The 27967-nt window shown below is 48.2% G+C and overlaps 1 protein-coding gene and 2 long non-coding RNA genes across 9 annotated transcripts in view; 1 reads left to right on the plus strand and 2 right to left on the minus strand.

Annotated features, from left to right (window-relative positions):
• ILKAP (ILK associated serine/threonine phosphatase) overlaps nucleotides 1–7306 on the minus strand; it is a 32567-nt gene extending 25261 nt beyond the window's left edge. Inside the window, exon 1 of one of the 3 annotated variants that reach the window (XM_001500361.7) lies at nucleotides 7043–7306. In XM_001500361.7, coding sequence (XP_001500411.3) covers nucleotides 7043–7097 — 55 coding nt within the window. In that variant the 5' untranslated portion in view covers nucleotides 7098–7306. The remainder of the gene's footprint in view (nucleotides 1–7042) is intronic. The other 2 variants (XM_023642701.2, XM_023642702.2) reach the window with 2 other exon arrangements.
• A 41-nt stretch (nucleotides 7307–7347) lies between these two features.
• On the plus strand, nucleotides 7348–18521 carry LOC111773873 (uncharacterized). Of its 4 annotated transcripts, none has more exons than XR_011439587.1 (6): nucleotides 7348–7727; nucleotides 8253–8375; nucleotides 12328–12492; nucleotides 13680–15049; nucleotides 15326–15594; nucleotides 18205–18521. It is a non-coding gene; the product is annotated as an uncharacterized lncRNA (long non-coding RNA). The 4 variants fall into 4 exon arrangements; XR_011439589.1 differs by having other exon boundaries at nucleotides 12328–12388; XR_011439590.1 differs by having other exon boundaries at nucleotides 7359–7975.
• On the minus strand, nucleotides 15775–26230 carry LOC102148565 (uncharacterized). Of its 2 annotated transcripts, none has more exons than XR_002808536.2 (5): nucleotides 25521–26230; nucleotides 23766–24084; nucleotides 23303–23406; nucleotides 22800–23000; nucleotides 15775–16248 (listed from the first exon to the last, which is right to left on the minus strand). It is a non-coding gene; the product is annotated as an uncharacterized lncRNA (long non-coding RNA). The 2 variants fall into 2 exon arrangements; XR_001380934.3 differs by lacking the exon at nucleotides 15775–16248 and adding an exon at nucleotides 18135–22173.
• Between the last annotated feature and the right edge of the window lie 1737 nt (nucleotides 26231–27967).

Genomic DNA, 27967 nt, shown 5'->3' on the forward strand with positions numbered 1-27967 from the left:
AAATTTTCTCCTCACTTAATTTAAAAAATATTTTTTTGACATCTATTTAATATGGACATTTGTTTCCAACAGTTAGAGTCAACATAAAAGCAATGAAAGATGACCCAACAGGCATTTTAAGGACTATTGGGTATTTTGCGGAAAACAAATATTTTTCTTGATAATTTCATTATTGATAGCAAAAAACATTGAAAAATATTTCTTTAAAAGTGAATCCTGGGGGCCGGCCCCGAGGCCGAGTGGTTAAGTTCGCTCACTCTGCTTCGGCGGCCCAGGGTTTCAACGGTTCGGATCCTGGGCACAGACATGGCTCTGCTCATCAGGCCACAGTGAGGCAGCATCCCACATCCCACAGCTAGAAGGACCCACAACTAAATTATATAACTAAGTACTGGGGGGATTTGGGGAGAAGAAGGAAAAAGTAAAAAATAAAAAGAAATTTTAAAAAATAAGTTAAAAAAAGAATTATATTAAACAAAAAAGTGAATCCTGGGAAGAAAAAATCTGACTCTAGAGCAAGAAAATGGTAATTTGGTACCTGAAGATAGAACTTAAGAGATGGAGGGACTCTTCAGAGATCTACAGTCTTAATAAAATCCTATTTCAATAACTGAAATTAACCACCAAGTAGAATCTCAAAACAAACGAACACAGAGCCGACAAGAGGCTTGAGGGAAGCAAATCTGTCTTAACTCGGCCTCCCAGCACAGTGCCCAATTCAGCAACAATCCGCGGAGAAAACGGGGAATTTCAGATACTCCACGATAAACTCTGGAGAAAGCCAGGGAAATTTTTTATCTAAAACATCTGAAGATTTACATACATACCAAAAGTCCTTGCCTTAAATGTTTTATACTCAATTATCCCTTGCCACATAAAATTTGACCACCATTCCTTATTCTCCAGCTTTTCCCAAAATTTCTATTGAAGCTATTAAATGTATGAACTGGCAACAGAAATGGGGAACAAAGGGCCGAAGACGAAGGTGCCGGTTCATGTCCTGTGAAGTCCAATACGCTGACTCAACACAGGCTTTGTCCCACCTCCTGTTCTTCAGAGTTCAAGTACAGAAATGTGCTCCTTTAAAAACCAATTCCCAAGGGCCAGCCCCCGGGGGGCCTAGTGGTTAAGTTCGGTGCGGTTCATTTCAGCAGCCTTGGTTCAGTTCCCAGGCATGGACCTACACCACTGTCAGTGGCCATGCCGTGGTGGCAGCCTACACACAAAAAGAGGAATACTGCCAACTGATGTTAGCTCAGGGCAAATCCTCCACAGCAAAAAAATAAAATAAAAATTAAAACCACTTCCTTTGTCCATATGGTCTTTTTGCCTCTATGTAGAAAAGAGGTGGGTATCAATTCTACCCTTTTAAAAACAAAAATTTAAATTTAAATTTATAAACTCCAAGGAAGGAAATTTTTTCAGGAGTCTTTAGATCAGAAGTACCTTAAATACCTGATAAATTCCCGACTTAACAAAAAGTAACCTTTCTGCTTTATAACCCTAATGCAAATAGGAAATGTTCACTCCATTAAGTTATATTCTTATTCTTCAGAATTACCCTAAACAAACTAAGTAGTGCGAATACTTTCATTTCTCTCACAAGTGACATAAAGACTCTATGGGAAGTATTCAAAACAGCATTAGCACATTAAAAGACATTTAGGATAACTACTGACTCACTGTACCAATCCTTCTATGAGCATCCCTAATATTCTAGCAGACTACTAACAAGGGGAGCGCAAACTGTACGGGGTCTAACCATGAGAATGGGCATTCTCCTAAGAGACTCCAAACCGCACCGGATGATCCAGAACAATCACACTGCATTCACCGGGGCCAGAGAGCCTGGCATCTTGGGAGGGGGAGACATTACAGGGAGAAGGCCAACGTGAAGAGCAACCAACCCTTCTACTTGTGCCAGGTCACTTTAATTTTTGGGTTAAACTACCCAACTAAATTAGTTCTTTCCATTGCCAACGTCCAATGGGGAAAGCCCTCTTTTACGTAGGTGACACATTTTCAGTTCCTGGAAACATTCCTCACAACAGAGTTTCCAGCTTAGCAACAGCCTGGCCTCTCTCCTCTGGCTGCAGCTCAGTCTAAGACAGTGCCCCAGCTGAGCACCACCCACAGAGAATGGCCTATCTCCCCGTGCTGAATGGAATGAGCCTCTCCCCAGGTCCTTTCTCACTCGGGAATACCGTGCGTGGTGTTTCAATTAAACACAATGAGATCATCTCACACTTTTGTTGGCCACAACTGAGAACAGCTTATAAAAATGATAATTAACATTTCCTGCCTGCCAGACACTATTCCAGTGCTCTGCATATTTTAATGCATCTAATCCTTACAATAACCTTATGAGGTGGGTACTATTACTATTGTTACTTACTGATGAGGAAACTGAGGCACTTAGGTCAAATAACTGTCCAAGAGAGAGAGCCAGTGAGGAGTGGGGGTTCAAACCTAGGCAGCCTGGCTTCCCATCCATGCTCTAGGCGAGGTGCTACCCCGCCTCCAGATGCAGGCCCCATTCTAGGAACTTCACAAGGATCACTACTACATGACCCTCACAACAACCCCATGAAGATAATCCTGAGGCTCTGTAAGATCTCTGCAATACCTTTTGCATCACCAAAAGGATCAAACTTAGAACAGCTTGTATCTGGATTCTTTAAAAAAAATCTGTAGGTCAAAGATGCTATGAAGGAACTTCTGGTTAGCTGAACCTTACATTCTATTTCGGATAACAAGTAATTCCAAGAAAGTAATTTGGGGCTACAATTATTGGACAAAGTGTGACTTTGACCAAAAACTTCGAAGAGGCCCCAGGGTGCTAAATATAAGAACCCTAATAAAGAATGACACAAGACTGAAGACAGTTTTTCATTACAGTTAATCTCACCTGGGATTTTTTTTAGTTATCTACAGTACTCTGAAGCTAGGTCTACTGAAAGTTATATACTATGCTGAGAATACTCTTGGGTTGATCACATTCAGGTTAACTAAAAGTCGCTATGGACAATAAAGCAACAAAAAGACCTTAAATAATGTTGCCTAAATTGTTTTTTATACTTGAATTTTCTTTTGAACTACAAACACAATACATGTTTTCCAAACACCACAGAGGTATGAGAAAAAGGCCCTGACTCCCCACCACACCCGCCAACCACAGTAACAGCTGAGTGTGTATGTTCCACCTTCCTCTATGCTCAGGTACTTGTGTATGTGGATTAATTTTTAAAAGGTACAAGCGTACCGTACACAATAGTCTACATACATCATTGCTCACGTAAGCCATCAGGCATGTTCCAGGCCAGCACACCTGGCTCTAATTACTCTTTCCAACAGCTGCACACTATTATATAGGAAGCCTAGCCACTCATTTCCAGTTCTCTTATCGATGGGCATGCAGGCTGATTCCGGTTTTCCAAATGACAAATAATGCCACAATAAACAACCTTAATAGACATATATCTTTACAAAATCTGCAATGATTGCCAGTGAAAGGGTAGATGTAGTTTAAATTTGACAGATGCCAAAATTTGTTCCAAAGAAAGTTGTGGTAACTTCGACTCCCAACACTATTCATGAGAATGTCCATTTCTCTACATCCTCACCACCACGTTGCCAATTTTTAAATCTAATGGGTGAAAAACATGGTAGGTCAGTGATTTCCTAGTCCCTTCCTCAGTGACTGAGGAAGCTGAGCATTGGTCCCTGTTGATGGGACCATTTCTTCTTCTATAAACTGTCAGGATTCGTCCTTCAGCTATTTTCTAATGGGTTATTCCTCACTTATCAGGAATAGTAACTTTTAATAATGTGTACTGCCATTATTTTCTCTCAGTTTGTCATTTGCCTTTGTAGTATTTTGTCCTGCAGAAATGTTTTATTTTTACATAGTTAAATCCATTTTGTTTTTATGACGAGTTTTTTCCTGCTTAACCCTGACATTTTGAAATCAGTCTAAGTTTTTTTCTAGTAGCTTAACCTTTCTTTTATATTCAGATCTACAAGTCCTTTACAAGAATTAGTTTAAAGATGGCCTGCCAAGCAAACATTTAGTCCCTGACAGCTGACCATCAGTTGTAAAGTGTACCGGTGTAGCTACCCAGAAAGTGAAAGAACCACTGAAACCAAGTTATGGCTGAATCCAACTTTAAAACAGATCCCCTTTAATTTGCTAACCTTAAAGACACCAAGGCAGCACTGTCACGAGTATGAAAGAGCAGAGAAGTTCCACTTCCTCTTTTAGGTAAACTGTATATACCGAAAAAACTTGATGCACTCAGCAATCAAATCTGTAAGTGCTGGGATGAAAACTACCAATCTAGCACAAAATCTGAAAACATTCAATGCGTTCTTTCTACATTTTTCTTCAGACTATAAAAATTAAGAGGCTTGGAGATAAGAACATTAGATGTGATGTTTAAAACAAAAATCAAAGAACTAAACAAAATACACTTGATGTGATCTGAGCAGTACATTTCCTCTTTGGACACTTAGCATTTTCTCAAAATCCATTTGAAAGTGCCCTCTTTACCCCTGTGAAGTAGCTGCTAAAGATAGCGGCTCCTTGACTAGCACCTCCTAGGCATGACCTCCCGCTCCTCTCTCCTCTCCGCCCCAAGCACCATGCATGGAGCGCTCTCTAACCCACGTGCTAACAGTAGGAGGCGACACTCTCTTTTACAGACGTGGGAACAGCCACAGAAGGCATGGCTAGAAGAGCAGCCTTGGGATTTGAAACCAGTCTGATCACATGTCCCGAACAACTCTTTATGGGGACTATGAAAATGACCAGGTCTTTTATTGTTTCCTGCATTAACTCAAAAATTTGTGGCACCTGCAATCATGTGTGAGGGTCATGATGGTGCACTTTAGCCTCATCTTTCCATCCACTTTATGAACCCAACCTTATTTTCCTTTCATTTACTCTATTTTAAATTTTATCAGTCAATACCATAGATTTTCTGAAACAAAGTATGATGTGTAAATTAATTTCTCAAAAACCACAGTACTTCCACAAGTCTGTGAAATCAGACTGTTGTTGATTTTTTTAACCCGTTACATCTTGTCTTGTTGGTTAACTTAACTGCCTGTCAAGATAACTCTGGATCCCCATTCTGTCACTCAGTTTAGTACTTATCCCTTCTCAGCTTCCTGTCATCTACAAATTCAGAACCATGCCTTCTTTGTTTTTAAAGCTATTTTTAAAAATACACGCAGCCAAGCAGGGCCTGTTGAGAGTGTCAGCGCCCTCCCCACAGGCAGGGAGCCGCGCACTAACCCACTCTCCTGGAAAGGGGCATTTAGACACCATGCAGCCCCCTGCTGCCCTGGCATCTCAGCCAGGACCGGATGCGCCCTCCCCACTGTATCTGGTGACAGGCTGCCAAGTGCCAACCTGTAAGACTCCGAGTTGTCAGGTTTTATATCATCTCAAGGGTGCCTTCCCTGGAGCAGACCCAAATTAACTTCAGGTAAAAAGGTATGGAAATTTTTAAAAAAACGATCGGCTTACAGGCACACCTGAGAATCCAAACTCTGCCCCAAACATGTTCACATAGAAGTTATACTCCATCAACAGGGCAAAAGAGACTGCATACACAAAGCCAGAGTTTTTACCCACAACTAGAACAATCTAGAAAACAAATGGTCCAGCTGAGAACACAGGCTCAAGCACCAGTTATTTAGATACTTCTGTACCGTGAGAATGGTCAGTGGGGTAAGGGCATCATTACTGGGAATAATGGCCCGATAAACACTGGCCAGGCTGTGCACATGTGACAGGCCAGACTCCAGGCCCTGGGGAGGGCAGAACCAGCCCTTCCTTAGGGCCCCAAGTCCCATCACTCCTCCACACCGGCATACTTAGGCCAGCTGGAGAACGAGACGTTCCCCCTTTAAGCACATTGTTCCCTTGCCTAGAAACTCTGCAAATCACAGGTCTGCCCATCTTTAGAGGCCCAATTCCAGCACCGCCTCCTTCCCCCACTCACTGGACTACAAATATCACTCGTGGGGGTACTCAGCATCTCCCATAGTCATTGACTTTTGCCACTCTTAATTACAACCAACTGCATTCAGAATTACGCTCCTTGAAAGCAAAGGCTGGCTCTCATTCACCTTCCTATTCCCTGCAACAGTAGTTCTCAAACCGTGGTCCCCTGGGCTGTCCAGGCAAAATCCCCTGGGGATTTAATAACACAGCTTCGGGGCCGCAAGCCAGGCTTTCGGATTTAGTGGGGCTGGGGTGGGGGGAGCCTGGAAATCTGAACTTGTTTTTAAACTTGTCCACGTTTTCCGCCACCAACTTAGGCTTGTAAATAAAGCCCTAACCTACAGCATCTAGCCGAACGTCTTGCACGTGGAAACATTAAGCGGTCTCGCCAGACTGCACCTGGGGTGACAACAATCCACTGGACCTCCAGCACTAACAGTCATACTGCTCCTACGGGGATGTCACATCCCCGGCCCAGCGCAGGGGCGAGGACGAGCGGACCCGGGCTAGTGCCCTTAACTTCGGGGAGACGGGGACCATCCTGAGACCCGGAAAAAACGAGAAACTGCTGTTAACCAGGAATCACAGGCGCGCAGAAGATGAACCCTCTCTTCTGGGCTCAAAACCACGCAGGATTCCGTTGGCGATTAACCTCGGGGGTAAAAACAAAGCGAAAACAAGACCCCGAACTTGCAGCAGCGCGGCGGGAACGACGCCGCTCGAAAGGACAGCGGCCGGAAAGCTGCGAACAGCGGGGCGGGCAGCTCGGCGAGGCGGACGCCCGTGCGCGAAGCCCTGGAGGAGCGGCCGGGCCCGCGTGGGCCGCACACAAAGGACGCGCGGCCCGGCGAGCCCTCCCTTCCTACGCAGCGAACATGGCGCAGGCTCCGGGCGCCCGGGCCCGGCCGGCGCAGGCCGCTCGCCCTCCCGTCCTCCCCGCCGCCCGCTCAGGCGCCGCGGGCCTGCAGGCCGCCGCCAGCCCGGCCGCCCGCGCGTCCTCCCGCCCCTCGCGGCCCGGCGGCCCCCGCTCACCCGCAGCCGGGCGCGGCGAGCGCTCGGGCTCCGGCAGGTCCCCGAACAGGTCCATGGCGGAGGCTGGGCGGCGGCGGCGGCGGCGGAGGCAGACGCGCAGCCCGCGAGCGGCGGCGGGCTCCACACCCGGCGGCGGCGGAGGAGGCGGCGACGGCGGGGCGGCGGCGGTCCGGCGCCGTCAATCACGCTAAGGCGGGCCCGGAACGCCACCAATCGGCGCCCGACGTGGTCCGACCGCCCCAGAGTTCTGCGCGCGGAAGGGGCGGGGAGAGATGGGGGCGGGGCGTCGCGGAACGCATGCGCGCGGGCCTCCTTTGCCGGAGCCGCGCTCGCGTCTGGGTACCCGGAGCTGGAGTCGGGGCCGCCATATTTCCCGCGGGCCTCCGGCCAGGCCCTTCGTGCTCTAACCCGGCACCGGCTCGGATTCCAAGGAGGCCGGTCCAGAGGGAAGAGACTGAGCTCAAGGGCAACCGTAGTGAGCCCTGATGTCCGAGAAGGCTTCGTGGAGCCTATCACATCCGTCCCGCCCCTTCGTCTTCCCACCACCACGGCAGGCCTCCATTCCTGGCCCATTTTAGAGATTGAGAAACCGAGCCTTCATAGGGCGGCCCAGTGCCTTGGACAGAAACCCCATAAAGTGCGGGATGGAGAGGAGACATTCCTCCACCCGTTTGCACTCACCTGGGCAAGTGGCGGGAGTGGGAAACAGGGGGACCCCATGTGATGTTCCAGAAAAGCAGCTGGGGACGTGGGGAAGCCAGTCTGTCACACACAGCCAGGGCTTGGTGTTCTCCCGTTGAACACACACAATTTCATAAAACCTCAACGTCAGGCTATGATGGATCAAGACAAAGGAGGCCACTCTAAGCATGTCTGAAAACAAAACATGAGTTTTGTCTAAGCTGCCAAATGACCAAACATCCCTCTTGGCTAGTAAGAGTAACCACTTTTTCTTTACCAATTCCAAGTTCAAGCTTTGTCTGGTCTTCCTACCTGCTAGATAAGATGTATTAAGACACCTAGTTAAGGAATTACATCCTCTGCCTGACATTATCCAATCCAGGGCAGAGCCCCTCCTTCCTTAAAAGTTTCCCCAAGTCAACTAACACAAACCCAAGTCTTAGACGTCCTTTCCAGAATCCCCTTACTGAGGCTTCCCATGGTTGTGGTCTCCCTCGATGAGTAATAAACCCAACTCGTTCCACTGCAGATGTGTTTCTGGTGATCTGGGACTTTAGGACATTGACTGGCCCAGCCTTCGTGCCTCTCATCTACTGGACTGCTCACTCACCACTATTTGAAACCTGCACTGCTCTCTTCTGATCCTCAACAGGTGAGCTGCCTCCTCCCTTACAGCAGAAATACTCTAAAGTAACAATACTGTAGTCCCCATTTCCTCACCTCTCATCCACTCCTCAGCCCACCCCACCCTAGCTTCAGCTATTGATGTGGGGTTGGTGAGCCGAGGAGTCGAAAGAAAGATTTCTTGGACTCTCAAGATCTGGCAGTAGTGCTCTTTTATTTAGGGACTAGTGTGGAATAGCATGGGGACAGGACCCATGGGCAGTCAGGCTGCTGCGTGGGGACAGGGCCCACGGGCAGGAGGAGCTGCTGCTGCTGCCCCGGCTACTGCCGCCGCTTCTGCTGCTGCCGCCGCTTCTGCTACAAACATTGGTGGAGAGTAAGGCTAAATTTAAGGCATAGGTATGTGAGCCATCTCTTTACAAGACAAAGGAAAGAACATGTAAAAAAGTTAAAATGGTATCAGTGCAGGTGGGGTCTGGCCATTGGGTGGTCCGACAACTTTTAGATAAAAATCAAGTCAGATTAAGTAAAGGCCAGAAGCCACCACCCTAAATCAGTTACATGAGGTTGCCGGACAGTAACCAACTTAAGTCCTTGCCTTCCCCATTAAGAGTTTCTAGAGATAAGGCCACCCCCCTTCTTCCTGGCACAGAGAGGGAGGCCTCTTTACAGATGGAGGTTTCCCTTACAAATGTAACGTTTCCTAACAAAGGGTGAGCAAACTCCAGTCCTTGGAGCCTGCTTCTCATCTGCAGTTTTAAAATTAACCAGCCTAAAATCCTCATCACTATCACTTCTCCAAAACAGCTCTTGCTAAGCTCACCAGTGACTTCCCACTCTTGCTGCTAAATGGAGCTGACCTTTTTGGTCATCATCTTAACATGAACCCCAGCAGTATTGACGCTGTTGGCCTCTCTTTCCGTCTGGTTTGTGGGACACATCACTCTCCTGGTTTTACTCCTGTTCTCTGGCTGCTCCATCTTTCTCTTTTGCGGGCCCAACTTCGTCTGCCCAGCTATGAATTGATGGAATTCTTTAAGACTTAATCATGGCTCCTCATTCCATACTCTCTCCCTCGGCAATCTCATCCACACTTGGCTTGAATTACCATTCATCTATATTTCCTACCAGCTCCAGATCCACGTGTTCAAATAAGTACCCATGTGATATCTCTTGGATGTTTCAAAAGTACCTCAAACGCAGTGCGTCCCAACTGAGATCATTTTCTCTACTCCCCACCCTATCCCTTTCAATCTGCTCTTCTTCCAGGGTTAATACCTCCCTGCCTGGTCTTCCTACCCGAGAAACCCTCTATGGAAGATAGCCTGTAAGGTGGCCCCCATGACCCCCTGCACCTTGCATTCAACTCTTGTGTGGTCCCCTTCCTTTGAGCGCAGCCAGGGCCTGTGACTTGCTCTGGCCAATAGAGTCCAGCAAAAGTGTCAGGATGTATGTAATTTTATGGACATGATTCCTTCACACAGATTTGTGACACCCGTCCTGCTAGGACACTCTCTCTCCCTTGCTGGCTTTGAAGAAGCAAGTTGCCATGTTGTGGGGTGCAATATGGAGAGGACCATGGCCAGTAACTAAGGGTGGCTTCCAGCTGACAGTCAGCAAGAAACTAAGGCCTTCAGTCCAAGAGCCCACAAGGAGATGCATGCTTCTAAGAACTATGTGAGCTTGGAAGCGCCTCCTTCCTAGTGGCTCAGATGAGCCCCCAGCCCTGGTCAACACCTTGATTGCAGCCTTGCAGAGGACTTGGTTGTGCCTGGACTCCTGACCCCTGGAAACTGTGGGATACTTGATGGATGTGGTTTTCAGCAGCCACGTTTGTGGTAATTTGTTATACAGCAGTAGATAACTGATACACCCTCCATCACCAAATCCTATCCGTTTTATCCCCTGAATGCCTTTTGAATCCACCCCTGAGCTCACCCCAATTCTGTGTGACCCAATCACAGCCTCCTTTCAGGCTTCTCCCTCAGGCCTTATCAATCCCTTATACTTGGCTTTCTCTCTCTTGTCCCAGGACATTTTCTCCTGTGGGTTCCTTGGTTTGGAATGTTCTCCTGGGTCCCCTTCTCCTGGGTAAATTCCACTCATTCCTCAGATTTCATCTAAGTCATCAATTCCTCAGGAAAACTTTTCTTGAGTGTCCTAAGTAAAATCCGCCTTGACACCTCTCCTGTATAGCTTTGGTCATAGTTGCAGTTTTACAGTTATCTCTGTAATTATTTCATTAATGACTGTATCCTCCATCAGAATGTTGGCTGTAGGTGATCAGGAACTGTGTTTGGTTTTGCACATTGCTGTACCCCCGGCAGCTCGCACATAATAGGTGCTTCCATATATTGAATAAATGAATGGAGGCGTAAATGGATGGATGAATATGTCTATTTTTGATGCTCAAAGTGCATGACACAAGCCTTCCTACCTCAGAAACGTCAGGAAGGTTGGAGCCAAATGTGATGCCTCCTGTGTACTTGCTCAGGACTGCCCAAACTAAGTTCACTATTTTGCTCTTAGAAAAAGATCATACATTTCTGAGTTTGAGACCTTAAACTGTCTAGCGACAAGGAAAATACCTGATGTCCCAGGACATTATCAGCTGCCTATGTGGCAGATGGTATTTTCCAAAGTTTGCTGCAACGTCTCCCATCCACATGGTCTTCTAAAATGTGTCCTTCCCTCTCTTCCCATCAAGAGGTGGGCTCTGAGTCACCTCCCCTTGAACAAGTGTGAGCCGTGACTGCTTCAGCCAAGAGAGAGTGGAAGATGTGCCATTATCTGATTTTCAAAGCTGGGTCGTAAAAAGCCATGCACCTTCTGCCTGATTCTCTGGAGATGCTGGCTCTGAGGGAAGTCAGTCCCCAAATAGGAAGTCCGGCTACTCTGAGGCTGCCGTGCTGGAGAAGCCACATGTAGGCACTGCATTCAGCACCTCCAGCTGAGCCTCCGGCCAACAGCCAGCGTTCACTGCCAGCCTTGTAGAGTGAGTCATCTGGGACATCCAACCCAGTGGAACCCTCAGATGACCCCAGCCCCAGCCAAGATCTGACGGCGACCTTCTGAGAGACCCCAAGCAAGGACTGCCCAGCTAGGCCTGTTACGAATTCCTGACCCACAAAACCACAAGCAAAATTTTAAAAGATTTTTTAAGCTGCTAAGTTTTGGGCTAATTTGTTACCCAACACACAATAGCAACAGGGAGAGAAACTTGGTACCCAGAGTGGGATGCTGACACATCAAAAACCCAAAACATATGGTACTGTCTTAGGGACTGGGCAGCAGGCACCTGTGGAAGGGTCTTGAGAGAACATTGGGGGAAACTTGATGGGCCTTAAGGCTGTTGATAACTTAAAGAATAGAGACAAAAATGTTATTGGAAGATGGAGAAAAGAATATCATTCTTACGTACTGGTGGAAAGTTTAGCAAAACCACTGCTTGAAATAATGTGGGAAATAGAAAATGTACCCAATGACCTGAGTGATCTGGCTAGGAAGATTTCCAGGAAAAATGTTGAAAGTGCCAACTGCAACCATGTGAAGAATCTTAAGCAAGAAGTGCCAAGCCAAGCCCTTCTGGAATTGCCGACCCACAAAATGTGAGCAAAATGGAGTGGTTGTTTTAACTGCTAAATTTTGGGGTATTTATAATGCAGCAATAATAATCGAGCAACGGGTTGTACAGGCTTGTTTTGTGCACTGTGAGAGGGCTGACAAGTGAAGAAAATGACAACTGTTCTGTTTTCTGTGGCCGCGGGGAGAGGGTTTTTACAGCAACTCTGGTTTGGGGAAGTTTGAATGAATGTCAGAAAAAGCCTCTTACACTGTGGAAAATAATTGACTGTACAGTTTTTAGGGTGAACCATGTCCTTTAAGGAAGGGGCAGAGAACGGGGGCCATCACCTGCTTTTTTGGGGCCAGGCACTAGTTAGGCGCTTTGCATAGGTTAATTTGATTTAATCTCTTAACAGCCTGGAGAGGAAAGTAATGTTACCGTTTGATGGGTCTGCAGAGGGTCCCTTGAGTCTTCAGGTGAGAACTGATTAGCAGTTGAGTAAGATATCTGCCTAAAGCCAGAGAGAGAACACCCAGGATGAACAGGGGCAGCAATTCTTCAAGTTCACACAGGGCCCCAGGTAGGTCCCACGTCCACTAGCCAGAGTAGAAAATTCTCAAACTACATGGGACGTTTGTGCACATGCCCAAGTGCACGTGTGAAGTGCTGAGAGATGGTCAAAGGTATCGAGGAAAATAATCCATAACCAATCTAGAAGTGAAAATTGGGGTGAGTTTATAATGAGCCAGATCTAAGGACTAGCTTAGCCCAGGGCCTTCCTTCCCCAAGGAAGGAAGGGCACCAAAGAAGTGGAGTGTACAGAGTGGTTATATACCCCCAAAGAGCATGTTTCACATATGATTGAAATGTCTGTTTTACAATAGTCACAAGATTGCTCTGTTGGCACACCGATTGATGGACACAGCAGGTAGTAGGTCTGCTGTCTCCAGCTGGGTGGTTAGAGGTAAGCTCAGCAATTAGCTCCTAGCCTAGGGAGAGATGCTTATCCTTAAGGAAATGCCAATGTGGGGGAAGTTGCGTCTTTATCTTAAGGCTGGTTGTTCTTGTCTGTGGGGCGTAGCAAACGCTTAAAGCAGATATACAATGCGTGCTCAACAGCCACATCAGGCCCTTTCAAAAAAAAATAATAAAGTTAGGCCAAGTCAGCTTTATACCAAGTGTCTTCCTCATATACTCCAATATATCCTATTGCTTGCCATTTTTATCAAAGGGCTCTGCGGGTGCCTGGACTAGACATCCACAGAAACTTCTACCTGGGGCTGTGAAGGTTGGGGTGATTTTAAGATACCTAAATGAGAGATTCATTTGGGGTAGAGGGCAGAGCATAAAGACATGGATATGGGGCTACTGTCCCTCTGTGAAGGATGGAGAAGAGTTGGGTAGGTGGGTGGGAATTGGGATCCCAAGTCAAATTGGGGTCATTTTACAAGGGGTCCTAAGTGCAAAGAGAGTGAGTTTAGCCCAATGGGGAGCCATAGAGCTTTTGCAATTAGAGAAATCTCAGTGTTCCAAGACGGCGATGAATGGGTGCACCCTCTCCTGCTTCCGCCCTCTACCTGCAATCTGTAGCCATTTCACGGAACAAGAGACCCAGCTATTGTCATAGCACAAAGACCCCCAGAGGGCTTGTAATCTCACCTGCTTCACATTAGAGGGGAAATATGGCCCACTCTGAACACCTTTTCAGATTTAACTTATTTGTTTTTCTTTCTTTCTTTTCTTTCTTTCTTTCTTTTTTTTTTTAAGGAAGATTAGCCCTGAGCTAACATCTGTGCCCATCTTCCTCTACTTTATGTGTTGGACGCCTGCCACAGCATGGCTTGATAAGTGGTGCCATGTCCATACCCGGGATCCAAACCGGTGAACCCTGGGCCTCCAAAGCAGAACGTGGAAATTTAACCACTGAGCCACTGGGCTGGACCCTTGTTTTTCTTTTTCTTTTTTTTTGAGGAAGATTAGCCCTGAGCTAACTGCTGCCAATCCTCCTCTTTTCTCTGAGGAAGACTGGCCCTGAGATAACATCCGTGCCCATCTTCCTCTATATGTGGGACGCCTACCACAGCATGGCATGCCAAGTGGTGCCATGTCCACACCCGGGATCCGAACTGGGGAACCCTGGGCCGCCAAAGCAGAACATGCACACTTAACCGCTGTGCCACTGGACCCTTGTTTTTCTTAAAATGTTGGTGTGCCCCAGGGCTGGCTCTGGACCCTTGTTTTTCTTAAAATGTTGGTGTGCCCCAGGGCATGGTCCTAGACCCTCCTTTGTCTTCAATTTACTCTCCTCCAAAGTCATCTGCATTAGTTCTTTGGCTTTAAATACGCCTATATTCTGATGACACACAAGTGTGCATCTCTTGCTCTGACCTCTTCTCAGAAACCTACATACATATCCCCAGCTGTCCACTCAACACGCCCACTTGGATGTCTAATAGGCATCTCAAATTAAACATATGCCAAATACAACTCCTGCCCTCTCCCCAAAAACCAGTTGTCCCCAGTCTTTCTTTTCAGATCAACATCTGCCCAGTGGCTCTGCCATAACCAAGGTCTCATCCTGGATTCCTACCTTCCCCTCATCCCAGACATCCCATTCCATAGTAGGTCTCGCCTGTTCTACTTCCAAAACTCTTCCACATCCCATTTCCCCCACTGCAATCCTGGACCAAGCCCTGCTATTTCTTTCCTAGACCAATGAGACTGCCTCCTCTCTGTTAGACGCTTGTGCTCTTACAGTTGATTTTCCAGGAACGCAGGGAGAGCTTTTAAAAACATAATTTGGCCCATTGCCCTCTCCTGCTTTAACTCTTTCAATTGCTTCCTGTTTACTTAGAATAAAACCCAGACTCATGCTCATGGGGCTCTCCATGGTCTTACCACCTGTGAGTATCTCCAGCCTCACACATCCCTCCCTTGCCTGTGGCTCTGCCCTGGGTTCCTTTCTTTCTCCTGGATACACTGGGCTGTTTGGTCCCCAAGCCCAGGCCTTGCAGTTCCCTCTGATTGGAACAACTTCCTCCTGCGCCTGAAGTGGCTGCCACCGGCTCAACCCTCCAAACTCAGCTCAAAGGTCACTTCCTCCGAAGGCTCTCCTGGACCCCATCTCAGGCACTTAGGTAAGCGATACCAATTTTATTTATGAATATATTTGACTTCTCACAAATGAGATTTGATCAAACATTTTCTCAAAGTTTTTAACCAGGAAAGTAAATTTACCAGGAATCTTTTATACTTTATTCACTTAAGGCAGTGATAAATAGTTCACCATTATTCACTTTTTATTTAAAAAAAGTTTTATTGCTTTATTTCCATCAGGCATATAATTTTCTGCTATTTGTAATGATTGATTTCTGTACTTTTTCTCTTTTTCTGTTCTTTTTTTTTTGAGGAAGATTAGCCCTGAGCTAACATCTGCCACCAATCCTCCTCTTTTTGCTCAGGAAGACTGGCCCTGAGCTAACATCCGCGCCCATCTTTCTCTACTTTATGTGTCAGACGCCTGCCACAGCGTGGTTTGACAAGTAGTGCGTGCGTAGGTCTGCACCCAGGATCTGAACCGGCGAACCCTGGGCCAACAAAGCAAAGCCTGCAAACTTAACTGCTGCACCATCAGATCAGCCCCTGTGCTTTTTTTTCTTCCCTTTCTCCCCAAAGTCCCCTGGTACGTAGTCATATGTTCTTCATTGTGGGTCCTTCTAGTTGTGGCATGTGGGATGCCGCCTCAGCGTGGTTTGATGAGCAGTGCCATGTCCTCGCCCAGGATTCGAACCGACGAAACACTGGGCCGCCTGCAGCGGAGCGCACGAACTTAACCACTCGGCCACGGGGCCAGCCCCTGTGCTTTTTCTTTCAGTAAACTTTTTATTGAAGCAAAACCATACTTACAGAAAAGTACACAAATTAAGCAAACAGCTTGATGAATTTTCACAAAGTGAACTCGCCCATTAAGTAGGACCCAGATCAAAAAACAGAACATTTCAGGCAGCCCGAAAGCCACTTCCAGTCATGACCCCCCAAAGTTAGCATTATGCCACAGATTCATTTTGCTCGGGTTTGAACTTTGTATAAATGGAATCAGATAGAAGGCGCTCTTCCAACTCTGACTTCTTTCCCTCAACGTTATGTTGGTGAGGTTCGTCCATACTGTTAACAGTCGTACTTCGTCCCCTCCCGGTACGTTTTGCTGGATGTGCCACCGCTCTGTGTGTGCATTCTCGCAGGATGAACAGCTGAGCGGGATCCAGTCTGGCTCTTACAGAGAGTGCTGCTGTGAACGGTCCCGCACACGCTGTGTGGGCAACACCAGTACTTGTTTCTGTTGGGGTACGCCCAGGGATGGAATTACTGGATCATAGGGCACATTTATGTTGAGCTTAGTTAATACTTTCCTTGGTTGATTTTTTATTAAGGTAAAATATATATATATGACAGGAAATTTACCATTTTAGCCATTTTTAAGTGTACAATTCAGTGGCACTAAGTACATTCACAATGTTGTGCAACCATCATCACTATTTCCAGAACTTTTTCGTTATCCCAAAGAGAAACTCTGTACCCACTGACTAATATCGTCCTATCCGTCCCTCTGCCCGGCCTCCGGACACTTCTAGTCTGCTTTGTCTCTATGAATTTGCCTATTCTAGGTACCTCATGTAAGTGGAACCATACTCTAGTTGTATTTGGCTTATTTCACCTAGCAAAATGTTTTCAAGATTCATCCATGTTGTAGCGTGTATCAGAACTTCATTCCTTTTTATGGCTGAATAATATTCCATTGTGTGGACATACCACCTTTTGTTTAAACATTCATCTGTTGATGGACACGAGTTGTTTCAACTTTTTGGCTATTGTGAATAACACTCTCATGAACGTTGGTGTACAATTATCTGTTTCAGCCCTTGTTTTCAATTCTTTGGGGCATATACCTAGGAGTGGAATTGCTATGTCATGTCATAAAGATACTGGCCCTGAAATTGGTTCCCCTACATTAAACCCAGCATATATGGGGTTAAAACCAAAGCACTTATTCTCTGCTTACTCCTTGGCTTCCTGGCTCCAGAATCCACTATCTGCCATGGAGACAAATGGCCAAGGACACCCACCTGCAAATTCCCTTATAATCCTCCTCCATGTAAGCAGTTTTGCAGCCTTACAAGGCCGAACACAGGGTGGTGAGAAAGCTCTGACCACCAAGGCCACTGACTCCCCCTTCCCCCACAAGCAGACACATTCCTTGCAACCTTTAACAACCCTTGCCTCTGATCTTTTGGGGAGACAGACGAGATGAGATGAATTTGAGGGCTCACTCTTGTCTCCTGGCTGACATCACCAGAAATTAAAACACTTTGCTTGTCGTAAGCCTGGTGTTCCAGCTTTTATTCGGCCCCTCTTGTGTTGCAGGTAAATAACCTATGTTTGTAGCCAGTAATAATAATTCTGTGTGTGGCTTTTCTTTCTTTTGTTTTTTTTTGAGGAAGATTAGCCCTGAGCTAACATCTGCTGTCAATCTTCCTCTTTTTGCTAAGGAAGACTGGCCCTGAGCTAACATCTGTGCCCATCCTCCTCCACTTTATATGTGGGATGCCTACCACAGCATGGCTTGCCAAGCAGTGCCATGTCCACACCCGGGATCCAAACCAGTGAACCCCGGGCCACTGAAGCAGAACGTGCAAACTTAACCACTGCGCCACCAGGCAGGCCTCTATGTGTGGCTTTTTGAAGAACTAGCAAACTGCTTTCCACAGTGCCTGTACCATTTTTCATTCCAATCAGCAATGATTTCTATATTTTTGATATAAAATTCTATGTACACCTACTTGTGAAATGGTATAATTCACATTAATTAATATAAATTAATTATGATCTATTTCTTACATTAATAGATGCATTTTAAATGTATGCTAAGATTGTTTAGACAAATAAGGTATCTAAAAAACCAAGTGCTACAATATTCAGGAAAAGAAGAAAACATATGCAGAAATGGATGAAAATTATAGGGGACAATTATAAGTTTGGCTAGAAAAACAATATTCCAGCTACTGAAACTGAGAGTCCCTTAAAATTGAGATTATTAGAACTTATATAGATTTTATAGAACTTATATCGACATTATACATAATTACCATCAAATTCAGAGTTAAAGATTCTTCAGAAAATGAAGAGAAATATTAGAAATTTCAGAAACTAGTGAATATGAGTGTGAGCAAAAACAAGAAGATGCCATTTGAAATACATTTTAATAATTTTCTTTCTTTCTTTTTTTTTTTTTAAGGAAGATTAGCCCTGAGCTAACTAGTACCAATCCTCCTCTTTTTGCTGAGGAAGACTGGCCCTGAGCTAACATCCATGCCCATCTTCGTCTACTTCTACTCTATACGTCGGACGCCTACCACACCATGGCTTTTGCCAAGCGGTGCCATGTCTGCACCCGGGATCAGAACTGGCAAACCCCAGGCCGCTGAGAAGCAGAATGTGCGCACTTAACCGCTGCGGCACTGGGCCAGCCCCCATTTCAATAATTTTCAGTTGTATCTGCTACCTTGTGATAAAGTATAAATGATTTTAATAAACAGACTCAATAAAGGGCAAGATATAGATTTTGAGAATCTATTTCGCATGATGGCCAAAGACTTTTCTTTTTTTTTTTAAAAGATTGGCACCTGAGCTAACAACTGTTGCCAATCTTCTTTTTTTTTTTTCCTGCTCTATCTCCCCAAACCCCACCCATATATAGTTGTATATTCTAGTTGCAGGTCCTTCTAGCTCTGGCACGTGGGACACTGCCTCAATGTGGCCTGACGAGCGGTGGCATGTCCGTGCCCAGGATCCGAACCAGCGAAACCCTGGGCCGCCGGAGTGTGAGAACTTAACCACTCGGCCACAGGGCGGCCCCACCAAAGACTTTTCTAAAGACTTCTTTTTGAATGTTCTAATAGCATGTGAATTCACTGTAATTGGCTCTTTTATTTCAAAGAAGAGTCTTTTTCATGCATACTTTTCCACAGTAATACAACAGAATCAAATTGTTGCCACTCAAAAAGAGATTTAAAAAGTTAGAAAAATTTGAACAGAATTTGTGACCATGAAAATTTGATGTTTCATTGTGATGCTTCTCTAAAATGAACTGTTTTTAAAAAATATTCAAACTGCACAAAGTGGTGGGATGGATTAAAAAACAAGAGGCAACAATATGCTGCCTCCAGGAAACACATCTCAGCTCTAAAGACAAACACAGGCTCAGAGAGAAGGGATGGAAGATGACACTCCAAGCTAATAGCAAACAAAAGAAAGTGGGTGTTGCCCTACTTATATCAGACAAAGCAGACTTCAAGATAAAACAGGCAATGAGAAACAAAGAGGGGCAGTATGTAATGATAAAAGGGACATTTCCCCAAGAGGACATAACACTTATAAACGTATGTGCACTTAACACAGGAGCACCAAAGTATATAAAGCAACTGTTAACAGACTAAAGGGAGAAATTAACAGCCACACAGTAATAGTAGGGGACCTCAACACCCCACTTACATCAATGGACAGATCATCCAAACAAAAAGTCAACAAGGAAAGAGTAGATTTAAATGAAACATTTGATCAGATGTACTTAATAGATATATAGAGAGCATTCCATCCAAAAACAGGAGAATACACATTCTTCTCAAGTGCTCATGGAACATTCTCAAAGATAGACCATATGTTGGGAAACAAGGCAAGCCTCAATAAAATCAAGAAGATTGAAATCATCCCAATAATCTTTTCCAACCATAATGCTATGAAGCTAGAAATCAACCACAAGAAAAAAACTGGGAAAGTCAGAACTAAACATCCTATTGAACAACTATTGAATCAATACAGAAATCAAAGGGGAAATTAAAAAATAACTGGAGATAAATGAAAATGAAAATACACTACCAACTCTTACAGGGTGCAGCAAAAGTGGTCATAAGAGGGAAATTCATAGCGATACAGGCCCACCTCAACAAGCATGAAAAATCTCAAATAAGTAATCTTAAAACGCAGCTAACATCTAGACAAGGAGAACAATTGCCAAAGTCAGCAGAAGGAGGGAAATAGTAAAAATCAGAGCAGAAATAAATGAAATAGAGACTAAAAAAATAGTAGAAAGGATTAATGAAACTAAGAGGTGGTTCTTTGACAAACCCTTAGGCAGACTCACCAAGAAAAAGAGGGGAGACTCAAGTAAATAAAATTAGAAATGTAAAATGAGAAATTACAACAGAAACTTCAGAAATACAAGGATTATAAAGAGAATACTATGAAAAACTATATGCCCACAAATTGGATAATCTAGAATAAATGCATAAATTCTTAGACTTATACAGCTCTGGGTACAAGATCCTGAGAGGGAAGTGGGCAAACCTGAAGGTAGCTGGATCAAGCCTTGGAGGGAAGAAGGGGCAGAAAGAATTTTGCGCTGGGCAAGGGGAGATATGCTGTAGGCTCCAAAGACAGGGCAGGGCCCGGACCTGGGACCCTTTGCCCCTCCCCACCTCCCCTCATTTCCTTCCATGCTCTCGAGGACAGGCAGGCCAAGGCCAACAGATTCCCTGGTGAAGAAAGCTAGAGCGCTTTTCAGATTCAGTTTATTACTTCCACAGACTACAAAAGGAAAAGTAGCCAAAGACGCCAGCTCCCCATGGCCCTTGTGCAGGGTGACACCGGAAGTGACCAGGTAACTGCAACAGGAATGACAGGCGCCTCGTTCTGAGGAGCCGCTGCCCGGCTGGAGTTCAGCTCTCCTACAGCCTCATCCTGGTCAGAACCTGGAGGCCACGCGCAACCCTGTCAGTCCGGCCTCCGGGAGAGACGGGCAGGCCAGTGGGACGTGCTGGTGAAGCAGCTTCTCCCCAGCTCTCGTGTTCCAGGGGACCACGACACTTTGACTCAGGATTAAGGCTTAGAGTCAGCTGTGGTCCAAGCCTTGTCCGTGTGGCTTCCATGGGTACGTGCAAGGGCGCTAGGGCAGAGCTGAGCCTACACTTCCTTCTGGGACTTTCCTTAATGTTCCTCCACTCCCAAGACTGCACCCTCAGGGACCTCTGGAAGTATCAATAGATTGGGGGGCGAACCTGGCTCCGAGGTAAAGATAAATAACTTGTAAGGTTAAGAAAAGATGCTCTATGTCACTCAGGAAATGGGAATTAAAAGTAATCAGATGTTGGGAAGGATGTAGACAGAACGCTTCCTAATGAGCGCACCTCTGTCATTGCATTTCATTCTCAGGTACATCCCACAACCTCACAATTCAGGTTACAGTTTAAAAAATAACAGTCAAAGACTAGAATAACAATACAATGAACACAGTACTACCATCTCTGGTGAGGAGGAGGAGGAGGGCTGGGGGAGGGACAGCAGGAAGAGCACAGACAGAGTGGTGGCTAGGGTGTCGTGGCAGGCAGCCTGTACACGGCCCTCAATGATCCCCTTTCTCCTGATATATACTCCCTCTGGAATCCCTTCCCCTGGAGTGTGGGCTGAACCCAAAGAACAGAATACAGCAAAAAGTGAAAAGACGCCACTTCTGAAACGAGGTCCCAAAGACTGCCTTCAATCTTGTCTGTCCTGTCTTGCTTGCTCCATCAGATGGAAGGCACCTGCCATGTTGTGAGTGGCTGAGGGGAGGCCCGTGTGGCAAACAACTGAGTAAGGCTTTCAGCCAAAATGCAAAAAAGAACAAGGCTTTCAGTCTAATAGCCCATGAGGAACTGAATCCTGCCAACAACGACGCGAGCGAGCTTGCACATGGACCTCTCCTCGGGGGAGCCTCCAGCCGAGGCCATAGTCGCAGCTGACGCCCTGCCTGCAGCCTTCTAAGACACCTTGAGGCAGGTGCTACCAGCTAAGCCGTGCCCGGATTCCGGACCCACAGAAACTGTGAGACAATAAATACTTGTTTTAAGCTGCTACGTTGTGGGATAATTTGTTACACAGCAACAGATAACTTTCTCGTTATCTACTTTTGTGACTTTTCTTCTACAGGGCACAGAGTCTGGAGTGATCCGCTCCTGCTAGTCCCGGCTCTGCACAGCCTTGTGGGGGATGCCGGGACTAGCCCTCCCCGTCTGGCTCTGCCCCCAGAGCTCAGGGAGGGCCAGGAACATGGCCGGACTGCACGGAGGCTCAGAATCCTTCCAGCTCTGACTGCCAGGAAGCTGCTCCCCAGGACGCTGCGGAAGAGCAAGCATCCGATGCAGGTGCGATGCCAGCATGAGTGCGGGCTCTACATCCCATGGGAAGGAAGGGGAGAGAAGTACAGTGAGGCCCCAGAGGCAGCACCCTCTCCAGCGCTGATCCCCTCCCAGGGGAAGGCCCCTTGTGCTTTGCTGCCGCCCCGTCCTGGTTTTCCCCATCCGTGTGTGGGGGACTCCTGCATTTCAGGGATCGCAGATTCCCACAGGAAATTCTCAAGTCAAAACTGCAAGTATGGTGACTTTGGGGTCTGAAAGGCAGTCTTCCTTCTCCGCTGGCCCTCCTTCCTCCACCTGTCAGGGCTCACATCCCACCCCCTCCAGGAAGCCCCCCATCACCTCACCTTTTCTTAACCCCCCAGCCCTATTTATTGTTCTCCTCTCACAGACCTTGTTTCTTGTACGTTAATTATCAGGAAATGTCTGCTTCCCCTGAAATTACATTCTCCTCACGGCAGAGGCCCTGCTCCCCCAGGAGGTGGTGAAATTTCCTGCTGGGATTCCTCCTGGTTGCGGGGTCCACAGGCTGCCCCCAGGGATCGGTTCTCAGCTTCCCTAGAGCACAGTGTGCATCCCACCCCCGCCCTCTCCACGCCAGCCAGGGTCTCAGGCTCGCTCAGGGCCCAGCGGAGGCGGCCCACACCCGGGCTGTACTCACAGAGCACAGAGGGACAGTCAAGCCTCTGCAGAAGGCCAGGGATGCAGGGCCTGGGTACAGACTGGCTCTAAAGGCAAAGCCTGAGGACAAAAAGCCAAGGGCTCAGGGGCCGAAGGACTTGCAGGGGCTTCTGGATGAGAAATCAGCTGGCAGCAGGCACCTTTGAGAGTCTCAGGGTTTATGAGGAGCTCTCATCAGACCCTTCGAGAGAAGAAGTGGAGTCTGGGCTCACGTCCTGCCCCCATACCTATGATACTCCCATATATATCCCGTGGGACAGTTCATATGTAAATGGCACTTCTCCCTCCTGACGTTGTCCCAGCACCCCCACCCAGGCCTGCGGTCCTTTACTGAATCTGAGGTCCCCACTAACTAAAGATGCTCCCCAGAAGCAGGGGCTGTCTGTGGGCGGTGGAGGAAGAAACAGAGGAAAGGGGAGCATCCTGCCCACCCACTTCCATCCCGCCTCCCACTGTGGGCAACCTGACTCCCTGCTGACTCACCGTGGCAAACGCCAGGCACGCTTCCTTGGTGCCACTGCAGGTCTCTTTCAGAGTGGCGAATATGGCAGCCACCATACTGCTCGAGTAAATGAGGAGCCCAGAGCCTGCAGTGGAGGGAACACGAGGGTCACCTGCCCTGCAGGAGCTGGACTGTCCCCCCACACCCACTCCCAGAGACAGGGACAGGAGGTAGCCACGGGCAGCGGCGCAGTCCCCTTTGGGAGGGAGGCTGAGGCAGGGGCAGGCTAGTCAAAGGGGAGGCAAGGCAGGAGCAGAGGGTAGAGGCAGGGAAGGCCCAAAGAAGGCAGGGGTGGAGGACAGGAGGAAAGGGGCTGAGAGGAAACACAAGGGAAAGAAATGAAGGAGGCAGAGAGGAAGAGACGGGACCGTGAAGTGAGGAAAGGGCAGAGACGAGAGCAGGAGAGGACGAAGATGGAAAGAGCAAGGTCTTGGATCAACTTACCTAAACCTACAGCCTGCTTCCACAACGTCGCTCTGTCCCCTAGACCTGACTTGCTTTTCTTCTTGGCCTGTAAACACCATCTGCCACATCATATATTTATTTTCTGTTTCCCTCATTGCAGTGTAAGCTTGAGAAGAAACCTTTATCAACAGCAAGTAGAACCACGCTTGACAAAGAGTAGGCATCCAATAAATATTGTAGAATGAATGAATCAACTTTGTCTGAAATATACCATCAGGGAAGGAAGGAGAAACCCTGGAAACGGCATAAAACCAGGAGGGACCAGGAAAGTCTTCCCACGGGTGGTATCTGAGCCAACCTTGAAGACAAGCAGAGGGCAGAGAGGTGGGTCAGCAGGGCAGCAGACAAACACCTGGCAAGGGGATGGGAACAGGAGAGGGCTGAGAGGCAAAGCTGGGCAGTTCTGAGTCAACCCCGGGAGTGGGGAACTTTGCTCATTTGCAAATCTGCAGTGTTGGGCTTTTGAAGGACTGAAGTTCAGGAGGTAATACTGGATGCAGAGAGTTTTCTTAATACCACTGCCATTGTCCAGGTGAGAGACAAGAACCTGAACCAAGAATGGAGCAGCAGGGACAGAGGGCAAGGGACGAGGTCTAAGACACAAACTCATTCATTCATTCAACCTAACTGGATAGATTCAACTAGAGCTCCAGAGCCGACCGGGCTGAAAGTCGTTTTTGGAGTCAGTGACCCAGTAGGCAAAGCCATGGAGATCATACACACTGTAGTCTAGAGAGAAGAGGGCCGAGGAGAGAAACGTGGGACACAGCAATATTCAAAGGGTGGGCGGAGGAGGAGTGCCCTGTCTAGAATCTGGGAAGGAACGGTTGAAGAGAAAGCAAGACAACTAGACCGAGACCAGTGTTTGAAGAAGCATGAGGTTACTGACAGTGTCAAAGGCTTCAAACTTTCGGGAAGACGGAAACTGAAGAGTCTATTGGCAATTAGGACTTCATCGGAGACTGGTGAAAGTTTTCGGTAGAATGGTGGGAAACGTGGGTCATACTGAAATTTTGTGATGAGCAAGCCGGTGAGGAAAGGAAGAAAACGAGAATGGAGACTATTCTCAAGAAACTTGACTGTGAAGGAAGCCTAGGGCAATCACCAGAGACCTCAGTGAGGTCTAAAACCACTTTCCTGGGATAGAGTGCAAGGTTTCGGAGCAGGTTCAACCGTGAGCTGTGACAGGGTCCACTGTAGGGCTACTGACTTAGCTGTCTAAGGGAACACGCATAACTGTCCGAGGTTAAGGTGCGGCAGGATCGGGGAGGGGGGTGGGAAGCGGGTGGGGAGGAAGACAGGATCCCAAGCATCATCCACTGGCGGTCGACGGAGAGCATGGCAACAACTGGGAGCAGGACAAGGATAGCCATCGTGCGCATCCTCAAAGGAGGGCCATACTTTTACATGAGGATGAAAGAGCAAGAAGCCTGAGGCTCCCATGAGGAGGTGGAAGGCCTCTGGGTCACGGGTGTAAACGCTTATCCCTCTCCGTCCAGATTCCTTTAAACCCAAGGACTGACAACAATCTCAGCAGCTCTGGGCTTCCCTGGCTACTCTCTTCCAAGCAATGCCTTTCTCCACCTCCGGGCAGTTAGCGGAGGCCTGTGGCTCTCTGTGGGCCCTCGCTCATCTTAAGAGCATGCAGGTTCCACAACAGCAAGGGTGGGTCAGTCTGGTCCAAGAGTCCCAGCACAGAACAGGTGCTCGTCACATCTGTAGAAGGATGCCCACCAGAGCCGAGGCGTGGTCTCCCGCGGTCAACCCGGCTCGTGCGCCCTCCTGGAGAAACCCGCCTCCGCTCTCGGCCTGAATCACCGCCTCCTTCCTCAACACCAGTCGCTGTTGGCTCTGGCTGCACGTCCAGGCCGCCTGTGACCCGAGGGGGTCAGCGGCCCCGGGCTGGAGCCAGCGCACACGACTGCCCCGCCGGCCGGGCGCCCGCTCGCCGTCGCCTCCATCGCTCAGTCTCCCGGTCCCAGGGGTGCTGGCGAGACCGCAGCCCAGCCTCGGCCGGCCGCAGAGCCCCGGAACCGACCGCGCGCCGTTAGACTCCGTTGGGCACCGTTGGACACGAGGTTCTGAGCGCCAGGCGGCCGAGGGAGTGACCTCCGGGCCAAGGAGACCTCTGGGAGTCGCAGTCCCGGCTTGGCCTGCAGCGGCCTCGGGGAAAGGGAAGTCGAAGGGTGAGAACTACACCTCCCAGGAGACCCCTCGGCTCGCCTCTGGGGGAGTGGAGACGGAGTGGGAGGCGTGGCTAAGGCTTCGGCGCCCCCGAACGCCTTGCGAACGCATCCCTGATCCTTGCGAACGCTTCCGAGCGTCTCCAGCGCCTCCCTGCGCCAGACGCCGCCGAAACCTGGCTGCTGGCCCCGGGAACTCCCGCTCCCTCCTTCCCAGATCCCTCGGGCATCCGCAACGCGGACGGCAGGCCGTCCAGGAACGGCTCGCGGCCCGGCACGCGGCGCTGAGCGAGACTGGCCGGATCCCCGCGGACGGGGCGCTCGCAAAGACCCGAGCCTGGAGCAGAGCTGCGGGCAGGAGGGAGGGAGGGAGGGAGGGAGGGGATCCCGGAGGTGGCAGGGCCGAGTCAGGCAGAGCCTTGAAGGCCGCGTCAGGTGCTCTGCGGAAGCAGCAGGCGCGTAGGACTGCTGCTAAGGCCCAGGTTAAAGATGAGGTGAAGGTGCCTGGACCGGCTTGGCGGGAAAGATGACAAGTGGAGAAAGGATTTAGAAGTAGAGCTCAGGGACTTGAATGAGTGGAAATGGGATGACAGCAAAAGGAGATTGAGGCTGACCTCTAGATTTCTTTTCACAATCAGTGGGGTGCCGAGAAGTGGCAACGACTGGGGCAGTGACAGTGCATTTGGGGTGAGACGCAGTTGTGCTTTTTTCTCTGGTTTGTGATGCCCATCTGACATCTCGGTGGAGACACTGAGTAGATAGAAGGATATAGGGAGGCCATCGAGGATGGAGATGGGCTTCGGCTCAAGGTCACCCGGATGGAACAAACCAAGTGGACCAGATAGGGTTCCTGGGCCGGGTGGTAGGGAAGGGCTGAGCACAGAGCCTTGGACGCGCATGCCCACAGCCGGAGGTGGGCAGGAGAGGAGCATTTAGACAAGGAGACTGAGGATGGCCAGTGTGGTGGGCCAGCTGGGGAGTGTGTGTCCTTGAGGTGGATGGGGAGAAGAGAGCATTTCTCGAGGGAGTGATAACCTGCGAGGAATGCTTCCTGGAAGATTGCTTTTCCCTGGAAGGATGAGTACCTTGAAACTTGAGAGAGGCAACCACTGGATTTGGAAACATGGATGTCACTGGAGATGGTGACAAGGGCAGTTTCAGTGTAGGGGTGGGAATACCCTGATGGAGAGGAAGGAAGGCGAGTGAGAGGTGTGGAAGTGGACACAGCGAGTATAGATGACGCTTTCAAGGAATTTTGCTTTAGAGCAGAGAAATGAGGCAGGGGCTACCCGGGTATGCCAAGTCCAGGGAGGTTTTATCTCCCCTTTTTCCAGATGGAGATGTTATAGCTTGTTTGTAGGTCGATGAGAATGATCCAGAAGGGAGGAGAGATTAATGATGCAGTGGAGAGAGCAGGGTCACTGAGGAGGTCAGAGGGGACAACCCAACCCCTGTGTGGAAGACGGGCACCATGCTGCCTCACGATGGAAGGCAGAATGTCTGGTGTGGTCGGCAGTATAATGGCCAAAGATGTCCACATCCTCATTCCCAGAACCTGTGAATGCGTTACCTTCCATAGCCAAAGAGGCTTTGCACATCTGATCAAGGACCTTGAGATAGGGACATGATCCTGGGTTAGCCAGTTGGGCTCCATGTGATCACAAGGGTCCTTATAAAGAGAAGGAAGAGGGAGGCAGGAGAGGAGGGGCAGAAGATGTGACTATGGCGGAAGCGTCAAATAGACGCACCCTTGCTGGCTTTGAAGATGCAGGAAGGGGGCCACCAGCCAAGGAATGTGGGCGCCCTCTGAAGCCTGAAAAGGAAAGGAAGTGGCTTCATCCTCAAGCCTCCAGAAAGGAAGGCAGCTCTGCCTTGATTTTAGCCTCACAAATCCTGTGTCAGCGTGCTGACCTACAGAGCTGCAAGATCGCAAATTTGTGTCATTGTAAGCCACCAAGTTTGTGGCTATTATGGCAGCTAGAGAAGACTCATAGAGCG

The sequence above is a fragment of the Equus caballus genome, chromosome 6 (assembly GCF_041296265.1).
Source record: "Equus caballus isolate H_3958 breed thoroughbred chromosome 6, TB-T2T, whole genome shotgun sequence".
Lineage (NCBI taxonomy): Eukaryota > Metazoa > Chordata > Mammalia > Perissodactyla > Equidae > Equus > Equus caballus.